This window comes from Amblyomma americanum, chromosome 8 (genome assembly GCF_052857255.1).
Source record: "Amblyomma americanum isolate KBUSLIRL-KWMA chromosome 8, ASM5285725v1, whole genome shotgun sequence".
NCBI classification, from domain to species: domain Eukaryota; kingdom Metazoa; phylum Arthropoda; class Arachnida; order Ixodida; family Ixodidae; genus Amblyomma; species Amblyomma americanum.
This window is the reverse complement of record NC_135504.1, coordinates 57,248,575-57,263,558: the sequence shown is the minus strand read 5'-3', so window position 1 is coordinate 57,263,558 and position 14,984 is coordinate 57,248,575. Positions and strand designations below refer to the sequence as shown.

Here is a 14,984-nt window from a genome sequence, read left to right as displayed (position 1 = left end):
GGGCTTTATGTACATGCTGGCTTAAAAAAACCGCACTATCTACTAAATTATTTGAGACCTTGGGGGGACTTGACGACGGTGTTAATAATAATTACCCAGAACTGACCACTTATAGCTATAAATAAAGGGAATTAGTGAAAATAGCGTAGGAATTTTATATTTGCACCAAGTTTAGTTACATATCGCATGCATGAATAACGAAAACACTTTTCATGGCCGCGTCGCCTCTCAATCTCGCCACGTGTCTGTTAGTAGCACGCCTTCGGCTGCTTCTTTCCAAACAAGCTTCGCGATAATGTTCTACCTCATGAAACATGACACATGCATGATGCAATGAAAAAGCATATGGCGTTTAGCACACTTAAGTTACGCTATTCTAAGCACACCAACGCGACCGCGCAAGATTTACACAACTTACCAGACTTCTTTCTACTCGAATGAAATAATTACGTCGTGATATCAAGAAACAGTTTCAAGTAAATATTAAATGTCATAAAACGCGCCATTAAAACATGGTGGGTGTGCTATTAACAAAAAAACGCATTCCTTGGGGGCGAGTGAACCTGTCGACGCCCCGTGCACTCCGGCTCAAGGTGATAATTACGTGTGCAGCTGCATGTCTTTTTTCCTTGAGCAATTATCAGCCTACTATCCTGAAGTTCAGGTGAATGAACGCAGTAACTTGCATGCTATTAAGTGCATTGAGTGGCAGTGCCTATCGACTCCCAGACATCGCGCTTTACTACCGTGGCCCAATGCCTGTTAGCCAGTTTCCGAATGCGGAATTTATGCGCGAGAAACCTATCGAGGCTAATTTAATATTTCTATGCTACTACGCGCATCCAGCAGTGACGCAGCTGGTCAATACATGCTGCTTCTGCAGTGCACAGGCTTGAAGCAGCCGCCGGTAGCTGCGGCAGCTGCGGTAGGCATGGGCAAGCGGAACCTGTTTTGCCTACCATGCGAAAGTCGCTGCTAACATCAGCGCCACCGCATCTTCGTGACGTCGCGGGGTGAAGGAGGTCCATAGACGTACCCCCAGCAGCAGCAGCGGCTGTAGTCCCAGCGGGGGTAGCCACGTTCCCCTTCGATGTGTGAGGATGTGGTTGTGCAGTAGTTCCAGCCTCTCTTACGCTAGGTCGTGGCTGAACATCAGTTTCAAGCCTACTCGGTTTAGACCTGAATGTGTAAGGTTGTATTCTAACCGGTGCTGCAAATGTCGGTCTAAGAGCGAAACGAGCCGTTAGTTTTAGTACACTGGTGGCCCGAGGGCGGCATCTGGCTGTAAGACTGTCCGGGCGAAGGAGCGCAGCTCTTTTATACATATGCCGTGACGTCAATCATAGCGCAGCGCCCCTAGCGGGAGGAGCGGGAGTCAGGTGGTGGCTGCGGCCGCGCGCGACCGCGCCAGTTGGGGCCCAGCTTTTCCTCCATGACGTCACGCGCCGGCGCAGCGCCCCTAGCGGGAGGAGAGGGAGTCAGGTGGTGGCTGCGACCGCGCCAGTTGGGGCCCAGCTTTTCCTCCATGACGTCACGCGCCGGCGCAGCGCCCCTAGCGGGAGGAGCGGGAGTCAGGTGGTGGCTGCGGCCGCGCGCGACCGCGCGAGTTGGGGCCCAGCTTTTCCTCCGGCTGTCGTGACGTCACGTCACGTGGTTGCGCTAAAGGTCAATGGTGGCTGCCCGGCCGCGCCCAAGGGCTGAACTGAGCGATTGCAATATGTAACGCATAAAATGCAATGCAGCTCAGCACAGCGCTCAGTAAAACGACTGTCGGCGGAACATCACGAGCTACGCAGCCAAGCTTAGCTCGTACTGTGCACCATGCAGCTCACTGCCACCACTAGCAGATGCTTATTCGATGTGGCCGGAGTTAAAACCAATACTGTCCGCAACACTACGGACACTGGACTCCCTGCGGAATACCTGTGGCCCATTCTTCACCATTCTATGCACATTGCCGCTATCCAAACGGACCACACTTTTTCACCCTAAATGTGGTAAAGTTTTTCGTGAAAGAAAGAACAAGCCAAAACGCTAGTGCCCAAATACCGATTGCCTCATGGCAACTAGGGAAATTTTCCGCAGGTTCGCAAAGTCTGAGGCAGCTGGGCTTTAGCCCTGCCGCTTTTGGATATGCAAAAGCTGCATCAGGCCTGCAAGACACTGCAGGATAGCTATTCTCAGAACCTGTTGTAAAAGTATTGTGTATGCTTGGTGTTGTGGCACATCAGTAGCTAAGGCTACCATGCGCCAATCACAGCCCTTGAAAAGCGCCACTTCGATCTTCAGAGTTGCACTCGGTTCTTCGGCGACTATCGTGTGTGTGTGATTTTCAATGATTTTATAATACCTGCCGTACAAAAGAAATCGAAATTTTTACGTTAACAGCATCCATATGGGACTGATATTTTCTGCGTTGTAAATTGTAGTCCCTGTTTCACATTCCTCTAACACGTCTCGCATACTACAAACACGCACGTTTGACCTGCCGTACTTGGCCAACCTGCTAACTTTCCGCTATTCTAAGCACTCTCGTGAACTGCCAAATTGTCTACGTAGGCAGTCGCAATACGAGGAAAACACATATTAGCTGTTAAACATTGGCACTAATTGCCAATAAACAGACAGGCACCGTCAACAATAGCGTCGATCCACGAGTACGGGAAAAATTAGAGGCCGAAAGAAACAGTCTAGCTCGATCGTTAGGGTCGAAATTTGACCCTCCGAAGACCGTTACGAAAGCGGCCAGAGCGGTCGCCCAACTGTTCGAAGTGCCCGGATGAAAGACTGAAGGAGCTCGGCACAGAATATGCGAAAACGTTAGCCCGAAGGGCTCGGCGGTTGTGGACGTTGTAGTGAACACTGTCAAGAATGAAACTATTAGGCGTTCGCTATTTTTGCTGGCCCCTGTGGATATGCGCTGTCTTCACGCATAGAACACAAAGCTACATCATGACGACGCCCAACTTGGTCCGGTCAGAGGCTGAAGAAACTCGCGATCTTCAACCGGGAGTCCCCTAGGCCCCTCACCCTGACCATGGAGGATCGTGCAGTGCGCCTGCGCACACTGTTCGAAGACATCTCCCTAGGAGCAGGCAAGTCGGGTTGGGTTCGCCTGCACATAATCTTACTGAAGCTGAGCGCTGACTGTGCCGCTTCTCGGAGCGAACGTTAACACAAGGAGGTTCACAATGATAAAAGGAGAAGGTCCTGCTGCTCATAAGTGAGACGGGCGACTACCTGCTGTTTCAGATCGCAAAGCCCTTGTTCGCGACCAAACAGACCATCATTATAATAGGAGCTGTCTTGGGAAAGCATTTTGCTATCTATGGGTGGCCTCGAGAAAGGAATAATGTGCAGAACATAGTCATCTACCAGATCGTGCTGAGCGCAAAGGGCAACGCCACAGGGATGGTCAGTAACTCGTAAAAGTTGCCGGAAAAGCCGATTCTCGGCAAGTAGAAGGCAGCCGCCACTTATGGTGCTCGACTGCCATGCGATCACCTATCCTCATCCTCACCACTGCTCCTTAATTCAATGGCGCCTAAGGTTACGACAACCAAGAAAGACCCTAGAAACCACAGGGGCTGCACCCGCGAACACAAACCGAAGGCACAGGCCTGTGAGCAGGTGACGCGCGCTCGTAGCTACCACTGCATAGCCACAGAGAGCAGTCACTAAGTATACCCGCGCCACGCGCTCGCCTCTGAAGTTTTATCCCTTTGAGAGGATGCATGCACAAAGTTTTATTTTTTCTCAACGACAGCACGCTTAGACCGCGAATTTCTGCACGCGGAAACGAGAGAAACCACCGCCTCTAGCTGAATACCGCGCATGCACGTTGGTTCTAACTGCAACTGCTGCGTGCCAACGACGCAGAGAAAAAAGTTTGAGGCGCGGTTCCGGTGAGGCTCCAACGTCGTATTCAACCACGCGCATCGCTGCTGGTTCACGTCCTGAGAAAATTTATGAGTTCTGGTCTACCGTAGTTGTGATTCCCGTTTTTTTATGTGACGATGCCAACGCGCACCATTCAAGAATCTGCAAATTGTTTTCCTTCATGCATGACAACGTTTTGTACGCAATGCCGCTAGCTTTTCCGTTGGCGAGGGAGCACGATTTTTGCCAGATCACGGAAAGAGGGCTTCAATCCGGGGGCCCTTTTGTGTGTTGCTGGGTAGGCAAATTACGGCAAGTTTTTTATTTCGGTAAAGAAATTTTTTTTCACAAAGTCAATCATTCCGCAAAATTTATTGCCTCTTAACATCGCATCGCACCATCATTATCTACATCATCATCATTACCGTGTGCGGCCGAATCTTAAGCCAAGCCAGGTCTGCACCCGCAACGTCGATACAGTGATCGATCACCGCGACGGCGACGCATGCACGCTACTCGCACTTGCGCGTTATTCCACGATGGATACCTCTCAGAAAAGTGAGTGACGCCTTTGTACCTTTGCAGTACGACCTACTGATTTGCACGATGTCAACGGAAAGTAGTGCGCGAAAATTTCGCCGCACTAGGAAAAGACGGGTTGGTGTTAGCCTGCAGCTCGCCGCGTGTGCCGAAGCTGGTGCTGATGCATTGTCGGAACAGTGCAACCAGCTTCAGCGTGATGTGTGTGTGACCGAACGTTTTGTGCCCGATACTGAGGATGTGCCGACCCCAGACACCACTAGTCAAGATGCTGAACCTGGGACCTTATCCTCAGGTTGACTGCAGGTTTGATTGCGAAGCCAATCATAAATGCGCTGACGAGGACGTAGCGACTTTCCGGCACCAGCTTCAAACATGGGCAGTGGAGACTAGGTCGTCGCATGCTGCTGTAACGTGACTTTTGAAAGTGCTCCGCAGCCACACGTGTGTTTCTTCTCTCCCATTATCGGCGAGAGCGCTGCTACAGACACCGAAAAAAATCGAATGACCTTTCCGAAATTTCGTGAGGCCAGTACCGCCACTTCGCTGTAGAAGCAGGAATACGGCAAATCATAGTACAATGTCGAGACCTGCCACCGGAACTGAATTTCACTTTTCAGATTGATGGCCTTCCATTATCGAAGGAAAAGTTCTAGAGGCCAGTTTTGTACAATTCTCGGCTGCATAAACGACCTCAAGCATGCGGCATCATTTGTGGCGAGTGTTTTCTTCGGTGACAGCAAGCCGAGAGATGCAAATGAGTAATGCAATATACACCTCTTAAGAGCTGAATGTTCTTTTAGCTACAGGAATTGCTGTTGAAGCTTTCACAATACCTGTAAGGCTAAACGCCATAGTGTGTGATGCGCCTGAAAAGGGACGTGTTTTGTGTGTCAAAAACCACATGGGCTATTACAGCTGCACGAAGTGCACTGTTAAGGGTGCGTACATTGAAAGAAGAGTTTTCCAAGCATTAGCAGTGAGCTGAGAACCGACTGCAGTTTTAGGCAGAGGTCGCAGCAGCCGTATCATACTGGAAGCTGCATTGTAGAGCAACTGCCAATAGACATTGTGAGGGATGTCCCGCTAGATTATATGCACCTCATTTGCCTAGACGTGGTGCACAAATTCCTTGTATTGTGGTTCCGTGGCCGAAACCTATAAGGCTTGGCAGCAAATTCCCCATTGAACTGTCAGAGAAATGTCAAGGCCGCATAGTTTGTTCCTTGCGAATTTAACCGAAAGCCGTGTAGCCTCATAGATCTGGATCGTTGGAAGGCCACAGAGTTTCGTTTCTTCTTGCTTTACGGGGGACCCGTGCTTCTGTGACCGCTTCTTCCGTCACAGATGTACGAAAATTTTCTAGCTTTGCATGCTACTATTACCATTCTTTTAATGACTAGTGGCACGAAAAGTGAAGTGCAGTATGCAGGGGAGCTTCTGAACCATTTTGTTAAAGGCTTTACAAAGATATACTGCAAGGAGCATGCTTCGCACAATGAGCATGGACTATGCCATCTGGCATCCGATGTTGAGCACCTGGGGCCATTGGATTCATAGAGTGCGTTCCCATTTGAGAACCAAATGTCTGCTCTGAAAAGGCTGCTCCGAAAACCAGAGCGACCCCTTGAGCAGCTCTCTAAAAGACTATCATTGCAAGGAGCTGTACTGAAGGAGGCTCAGCAGACGCCAAACTTTCCACTGCTCACTGGACGACATCAGTCTGGGCCTCTTATTGTTCCTTGTCAAGGGCCTCAGGTCCAAAAAGTGAAGCTGCCACTTTGCTTCAGTGCTTGAGGCCATTTTATTCTCATATGAGCCCACGAATACCTGTTGCAGTGATGAATTTTATGGAAGTTGCTCATGCAGAAGAGTGTGTTGCACTGCAAGTTGTAAGTTCAGATATCGAGTCATATTTGCATCTCCTTGTTGCACAAGGAGCACAAAAAACTGCTTGAACTGAATTGCATATATTCAACAGCTGATTTTCCATTTCTATTTGTGTAGGCACCACAGAATACATCTCCAGCTCACAAAAGCAGTAAAGAAGCCCGTGCGGCGCAGCGGGATGACAATAAATGGCAGCAAGCAGCTAAATACTTTTTGAGGACCATTTGAGGCCGTCCTGAGGATAAAGAATATCCTCAAAAAAAATCCTCAGTATGTCCTCAGGATATTTCAGTACTGGTTGGGTTAATTCAAAGGAAACCTTGAGGGTTTGGGTGGCCACTGCCCCCAAAATCTTGAGTGCTTCGATTTAGCATTTCTGTTACCAATACTTAGTATGTTACATAGTTATTTAGCCTCGCGTGTAAATAATTAGGTACTGCTTGGTAGCTCTCCTGACAATCTTCGTCTGGAGGGCCATTCTGGGGTTGGAAGGGATTTTTTTTTGGGGGGGGGGGGGCGTAAATGTTGTATAAGGTCTTTTACAACTGCATCTCTACTAGAGTACGAACCTTGCGTTCTTGATCGATTTCAATGTCAAGGAGAAATCTGATCCTCGTGACCCCAAGGGTCACTACCTTGGATCGGTTCGTTTTATTTTTTGCGCAATTCAGCGCAGACCTATGGCTTCCTTAGAGTCCCGATCAGCTCAAAGCCTGCATCTCGTACATTATTGCTGTTCTCGTCCATCTCATTCCGCTCCACGAGAACCGAGTTATCTTTCTTCGAGCAGCCTACAGACACGTCGCGCTCGCCTGTTAGGCCGTCTTTTATGCCAGTCTCTGCAGGGGTCTTCATGACCTCTAGCGCACCACGTAACCTTGTCGTCCATGCGATAGTCGCGAGGCAGCCTAGAGATGAGGTGCAGTTTTCTTTTCCTTTTCCTCCGTGGCAGTGCGCGGAGTCTGTACCCTGCTCGGTGTTCCATATTCCTTTGCAGTAGGCATGGTAATACTAATGCAGTTTTTTTTTACTTTTCGCTACCGGTGGCGGCGGTCCTTCCGGGGCTCTCTTCGGGGCGGGATCTCCTTGTTCAATGGCTAGCAACGTCTTGCAGCTAACTTATCCTAACAAGTCCCATATCTGACACTTATGTGGCTTTGAGGGCCCTACTTATTCTTTGTCACAGCACTACCGTTCGGGTCACGACACATACGTGACCTGCAAATGCCAACACTGTCCCAAGAACTATCCACTCGCATGGAGCCTGGCACCACATTTCATCCAGTGCGCCAAGCGAGCTGCGACACATTCTCAAGGCGAGGCAGTCGAGTAGGCCCCCTATTGTGCCATTTCAGGGCACAGAGACTTATCCATGCCTTCCACGCTCAGTAATCGCCCTACATCTAGTGCAGACGAGGCGATTGGGTCCTCTGTTTCGGGCCATACTCGCGGTTGGGAGTCGCGCAGGGGCCCTGTGCCTCCCCTTCACAGGCCTGGTGTAATAAGCCTCCTCTAACCTCCCTCCGCTGTTAGATGCATCCCTTGCAAGCACGTTGTGATCCTGCAGTCGTTGTCGACTGGAATCAACCTGCGGGCACACAACACGCCAGTCAGGGGGGTATGCAGGCGATGTTTTTCAGCTTCGCGTGACCAATTGAAGTCTGCATCATCGCACTATGCAAGGTGCAAGATAGACACGCTCGACAACGCTTCGGAGGTGTCTATTTGTGGTTCTTTCGGGGTTGGTGGCCAAGGTAGGTCGGGTGTTAGCCCTTCTGGCGCCGGCGAAGGGGTTTCTTCTGCTACTGCTTTTTCCTGGACTGATGGATACCTGCAGAAACTAAGTGGCCTTCAGCTGAAATTAGGCAGGCCCGTCGGTCCAAAAATTTTAAGTCAGTGTCCTCTAACAGAACGCCATAGAGTATTGCTCAGCAACTTGGAACCTGGAGATACGAGCCCATTACTCAAGAGGTTCTCACGGGCGCGGTGCAGCCCTCCCGCTCCGCACGGGCTGCCACGTCTCGCGCCTCCACCCGGTCGGGCATTCCCAATAAGATGGCGAGTGAGTTCTGTCAGCAGCTATTGTCTTCCTCTGACAGCTCTGTTACCTCTGGGGATTTCCCGACTGGCCCTAAGGCACCTCTGATCTCTCAGTCCGCACCCTGCCTTGATGGCATTGGAACGCAGGTCTTACCGGGCGAGGAACCAGACTGGTCTGTGGCCTTTGGCATATCTCCCGTAGAGGCTACTACTGCCTCCTCTGAAATCTTTACTTTCATTGAGTTCTTGCCAATTACCTCAGCCTGCAACCAGTAGCCCTTCAGTGGGCACCAACATGCACGGCAAAGCGTCACACCCAACAGGCCCACTATTCCAAGTTTTGCGTGTAGATGACATTGACCATGACATCGTTGTGGCAGAGGCCGCTGCAACCCCCGGAATTGTCCCTGAACCTTCTAATGCCATGGCACCGGCGGTTAGGCATATTGCCCCTCTGGCATTTCGCAGCACACCACCGGGCAGCTGTGGCAACGCCTCTTTTCCTTCAGCACCTCTGCCCGGGGTGCCATCGTCTTCCCCGTCATTCCGACGGCCTGATGTAGACGTCGCTAGCACATGTGCACAGTCTAAACATTAGCAGGACCACTCAGTCTTCTCAACGAGTAATTTCAGAGCATTCCCGACAGCCCCTGGGTGGTGGCGGATGACAACTCCCCCTCAACCAGTACGGGTCGCCCTGAAAAGGACACCCAGTACTTGGACCAAAGGACATCTGAAACCAGCCCCAACCCGGGAAAAATCACCCCCCCTCCCCCGGACTCCTTTCCTGTGCGGGGGATGGTAGACTGATGTAGTTAGTGGCTAGCACGGCGTCCGTGTCTGAAACGATCAAGGAGCCCATTGATGGAGAGGGGGGCTCGTGCCATCCAGGTTTCATGCGGCCTCGCACGCTAGGTGGACCGACGCGGAGGTTGGCATAATTGATCTGGAGCTGGACTTGCCCCATGGAGAACGTTTCCATGATATCGCTATTGCAGCTCTCCACCAGATTAGGTCAGCAGACGCCATTCGGGGCCTAAGGAAGACAGACAGGTACAGACATAGGCTTGAAGTCGAGAGGGGGGCGTCGTCGTTGTTCAGGGGTTCGCCTTTTTGTGGCGGCCCGGCTTCCAGCACCTCTCTCCCTTCTATCAACCCTCTCTCTCCTTCCCTACCGATAGTATATGAGGAATCCGCTGCTGACCCTCCTTCCCTAGATCTTGTGGAGGTCATAGACGGCTTGGCACGATACAATCTCCACAACACAGGTTTAGCCACCAATCTTTGCTCCGGCCCTCTTGCTGCCTTTGATTTTTCCATCTTATATGATCGTGTTAAAATAGGTCTCAAGCCCTATAGAGCGCTGAAGAATGTAGAGCCGGTTGTCCGGCGTCCAAATGAGTCGGCTAAAAGTTTCTACGGCCGGCTTTACAAGTACCATCGACAACTATTTAACAAGGCCCCAAAAATCTTACTGGACGAGCTCAGCCGGAGCCATGTTGATGGGCGTAAAATCTGTTTAGCTGAGATTCACGAACAATATGATCCGCTCTTCAAGAACGAATCTCCGGAGGTCCCATGGGTAGGGATAGAACCTACAATGTTTCCATCGGAGGACCCACTCTTTACCTCTGGTGAGGTGCTTTCCTGCTACCAGGAAATGCGCGAAAATACTGATCCCGGACGAGACGGCCAAACGGTGGCGCAGCTAGGTAAACTCCCCATTGACGTCATCACTTTAGTCATGAATAAATCCCTTTCAGTGCATTGTCTACCCGAGGACCTACCCATGTCAAGAACGGTGTTATACCAAAGCCTGACATCCCAGCTTCGGCGGCAATTTCCGGCCCATGATTCAGTTAGCTCCGTCTGGGTTCGACTTTTTTCTAGGCATTTATTGTGCCGTTTCACTTCAAGTCGATTTCATCCTCTGCAGATCGGTTTTCTGATGACCGCTCCGCACAGTCCAACCTGCTCCTGCTACAGGGTATTATGAAATGGAGGAAGACAAACAAAAGAGACTTCTATGCCGCCTCACTCGATCTGCGCAAAGCATTTCACAGCGCAAGTCACCACGCGCTATTTTCAGCCCTTCAGGAGGGGGTGCGTGCCCGACATACCTTGAGGTTGTAATATATATGTACTCAGTGCAGAGGACCACATTTTCATAAGCAGGGGCCAAACACGCAATCTGTGTTCATACAGCGGGAGATCAAGCAGAGGGACCCTTTGGCGTGAAACAAATGATGCATTGTTTTCAGAAGCCGACCCCTCTGACGTGGTCCATCCTCTTTTTCCCTCCTCTTTCTATGTTTAGTTATAATTCCCAGTCCCTTCTTCTAACCCTGTTTTACGGATCCTCTTTTTTCCAATGTTTGAGACCACTTTCTTCGAAAACTGCCAAGAACAGATGACGTGCCCATTCTGTGAATTTGGGGGGAAAAATGTGTCTTTCCAGATAAACTCTGGAAACCACCATCCGTTGCGTGATTGTAAAGAGGAAGTGGAACGGGCCGACAGGAGTACTGCACCGACAGCTTTTCTCTGAATTCCGCGCCGAACGAACGGTCAGCAAACCGCAAGCTTCGTGATGAACGCGCTTTGGATGTGCGCTGAGTTCGCCGCTCACTGCGTGATGCCGGCATCCCCGCATGGCCCCACTGCGCCCGAACGAGACGAGCGGGAGTCGGTGCCGTCGCGCGCTATCTGTTAGGGCAGTGGGGTACATTGCGAGGAGGAAGATTTTTCCCTCACGGCCAACGCCGCCGACGACACCGGATTTTTTGCGTCAGACATTGTCTTTGATCCAGATATTAAGATTAGTTTGAACCTCTCAAATATCGAACAGAACTGCCGGAGATAAGCAGCGCACGGCGAAAGGGTGCAACCCATAGGCGACAATGTAGCATGCGCTGCGACGTTTCTACCGTTGTGAGCCCAACTTTTGCGCCGAACGGTGCGTATAAATTGCAAAAGCACCAAATCAAGTGTCAAAACATGACTTCATGATGCTGTGAAGCCCTGGTAATCTACCGCGTTAAAAAATACGGGTTTAAAGTATAGCGGTTCAAGGTGTAATCAGTAGTGCATGTGTTTCCCGGTTGCAGAATTCAAAGGAACTAGCGTTTATAAGGCATTCAATTCTTTTCACTAGAAAAGTATACCATATATTCATTTGGACATCATGTGCTGCCTAATCTGATCTATGCTTTTTCTTCGCACGCTTTCAATGCAATGCAGAGAAGACCAGCAATATGTATGGAACGTTCGTTCAAGCAGCCGCACCTCTGTGCACGTTTGGGGAGCAGTAAAGCCCCAACTCGATGCACACATCCTAGGCGTACGGCGGAGCGCCTACGCGCCCAGCGCCGCGCCGTGCCAAGCGTCGAAAAAAGTCATACACCTCCATGCTCCCTGTGTTGGTGCGTTCTCCCTCTCGAGCCGACCGAAGGAATTTCAAGCGTGAAGTAAGGGGATTTGGGGGGTGCTGAAAGGACAACTTAAACCGCGAAGAAACGTTCCAGGAACCTGGGATAGGTTCAAGCCATAAAGAAAAGAGTCCCCGAGAGCCCCTGCCGTCCTCCTATTGTTGTAAACCGGACCCCGCTTCCGACGCGCGCGCAAGCGCGCGCGCTCAGGCGCGGATATTTGACATGGACAGATATCTGCCCCTGCTCGCGCGTCGCGCTTTGCGCATGCGCAGACAGGATCCAGCGTACGCCCGTGCGCCCGTGCGCGTAGGCGCTCCGCTGGTACGCGTAGGATGTGTCCATCGAGTTGGGGCTTAAGCCACGCCGGCCCCGGACCACTTCACCGATTCACGGATAGGATGACGTCCGAGGCATGCATGACTATCTTGGGAGACTGGTTTGGTGCCGTATGTACTTGACGGCCCTATCCCTGACAGATTTTCTGGCGGCAGCAGGATGGTGCACCGACACACACACAGCCAGGCGTGTCCAGGAGCTATTAGACAGCCTAGGAATCATGAGGGTGGACTGGCCAGCAAGAAGCCCCGACCTCAACATAACAGAAAACGTGTGGGGTATCATGAAAAACAAGTGGGGACCATCTTTGGGAAGACGCAAAGGAAGAGTGGGAACGACTGCGGCTTCTTCCTGATTTCGTAGATTCGTTGTACGATTCGCTTCCGAAGAGAATCCGGTCCGTGAAAGAACGGAGAGGAGGTCCCATCTTTTACTGATGCCATTTGTTTGTCTGGGCAGAAATGTTCGCCAAATTCTCAATAACATTCAGTATTGTTATAATACACGTTCTTTTGTATGTTGGTTTGTTTTGCGTGTAATTAGTTTGAATTTCGGTGTTTTATTTTTACATCCCTAGCAAAAATTTTCATTCGAATGCAATAAACCATTGCAACATCACAATTTTAGTAAGGCAATTCTTCACCTGTTGCTTCTATTTATTTACATCATACGGCCAATCCCCAATGTGGCGTGGTAGGCAGCCATTGCGAGCGGAAAGAGTTTTTCTCCTCGGAAATTCATAAGCCTCACAAATGAGTGATGCAATGCAAAAACACTTATTGCGACATCCTTACCTTTTAACATCTATTCACTCGTGAAAATACAGTCTAAATAAAGGCATAACCACATGCTTAAGGGGGTTATGATATGTGTCGCAGTTTGAAAGCTGTTAACTAAATGCAAAATTTTTTCTCACTTCGTGCAAACGAATCGTTATCAGACTGTTTCAGGGAAGCATGTTTCCGGCGGTATCGCATCGCTCGAACGCGTCGCGCACCGCCAGCATTCTAGCCGTGTCACGTTCGCAGCTCAGCTGGCGGTGCTCGTCCGCTGATAAAAAGCCGGTGCTCGCGACCCGCAAATCACACAGGCCTGCATCTCTGCTGCCCGCGAATGCCGCAGCGTCGACGCGCGTGGCGCTATCCGCCAGCACATCTCGAACCCGGTGATTGTCGCTAGGCGTCGCAGGCGCAGTGCGGAGGAGCCTTCGGGCCACTCTATAGGCAAGTGTTATCGACTCTGTACAAGGGCTCGTGACGCACCTAGCTGTTATCTGCGCAGGTCAGGGGCGTTGGACAGGTGAATAAGTCCTCAGATGCGAGTCACCGCTTGTGTTATCTGCTCTTTCTACGTCCGTCGTCTTCTTGCACCGTTTTTTTTCCACGTAGTACTTGATCGACTAGCTCAAACGTCGGTATTACTCAGGAGTTGAGTAAGCGTACCCATCTGCACAATGCCGCTACCATATTGATCCGAATCAACACGCTCATAACATCGAGCGGCAGCAGCCTACGAGTGGAATGGAATGTCGTGGCCAACCGAATGGCAACGTCAGTGATGCGTATTACGAAGTATGGAAGAGTTAAACACAGCAGTACTTTGCGGTTAACTTTCAACGCAAGTGACTAATAACCGGCGACAGCGTGAGCTGGCGTCTTTTAGGCGATAGCGCGCATACAGCTCGTTCGGACGAACAGCGGTCTGCGTGACCTGATCGACCTGAAGTCCTCAGAAACGTGACGGAAATATTCGCACAAGCTTCGAATGAACAAAGAAATTTGCCGGCACAGAGTAATTAAAAAATAAACACGGAAAAGGCAACGTCGAGTCCTCGTAATTTTGTCCTGTGACCACTTTTTCACTAGTCCCTTATGGCAGAAACGTGGACCAACTCACACAGCGATTCACGCTTCTGAAGAACGACAAACGCCGCTCCAAGCCTTCGCTTTCTAACCCTCCGTCGGCGCAGTTCAATCCCACAGTCCTATCTGGAACACCGAGATGAAAGAGGCGCTGGATGCTTTTCGCCGAGCGCTCGAAAAGGGACCCAACCTCTCAGCCTTGCATCGAGTGCTGCAACGTCTTCTTGCAGCGAAAAAAGGGACAACTCACTTTGCAGCCGAAGAGTCCCATGCAGCTACCGTGAATGCGGCGCCACTCCGTCGTCCCGCCCAGCAGCCACGTCCTTCGAAAGTTCCAGAACTTCGGTCGACGCTTTCCATGCTGCTCAGTCCGCACCACGCAAAAGGCATTCGATACATGCTCGCACGGTCGCCCGTTTCCGGCTGATAAAATGCAGCAGAAACACGAAGTCCCGCAACCGCCGACAACCAGAGCCACCGGACGACTGCCGCAGCCACACGAACGGCGCGCAGTGGTGTGGGCGGTGAGGCAAGCACCGATACAGATCTTGCGGTGACGTCACACGTAGCAGCGAGGCCCTAGCGACAGTGCAGGGCGAAGAAAGTTGCCGGCTCATGGCTTGATTAAAGCTGCGAAATGGGCGAGTGGGTATTGATTCATATTTGAACAGCGCAATAAAACCAAGATGTGTAGTCTCGCGCTCGTGCTGATTGTCACCTTTGTGGGCATGATTGGAAGCTTTGTGTCGTTTTTCTTTTGGTTTTCCCTCTTGTTTGTGTTTGGCGTTCTTAGTATTTAAGATGCTTTGACGTGAATTGAAAATCTAGTTGCGAGTCAGCGCTTGTGGTGTCCTTTCTTCGTTGTGTCCCGTTGTTTTATTGCGCTGTTCAAATATGAATCATGGCTTGATTCCGTTCATGACCACCAGAGCGCGGGAGCTTGAGCTGGCCGGCTCGGAGCGCCGCACGGCAGACACATAGCAGTGGTTTTTCGTCTGCACTGCAC

At 50.8% G+C, this 14,984-nt stretch overlaps 1 protein-coding gene across 2 annotated transcripts in view; it reads right to left on the bottom strand.

Moving 5' to 3' along the window:
- The window catches only part of LOC144101708 (BEN domain-containing protein 5-like), a 146,331-nt gene extending 131,829 nt beyond the window's left edge, over window positions 1-14,502 (bottom strand). Inside the window, exon 1 of one of the 2 annotated variants that reach the window (XM_077634844.1) lies at window positions 14,229-14,502. Coding sequence is in view for 1 of the 2 variants with exons in the window: in XM_077634845.1 (XP_077490971.1) it covers window positions 14,229-14,249 (21 nt within the window). In the remaining variant the exon portion in view is untranslated. The remainder of the gene's footprint in view (window positions 1-14,228) is intronic. The other variant, XM_077634845.1, reaches the window with a different exon arrangement.
- Window positions 14,503-14,984: the final 482 nt, after the last annotated feature.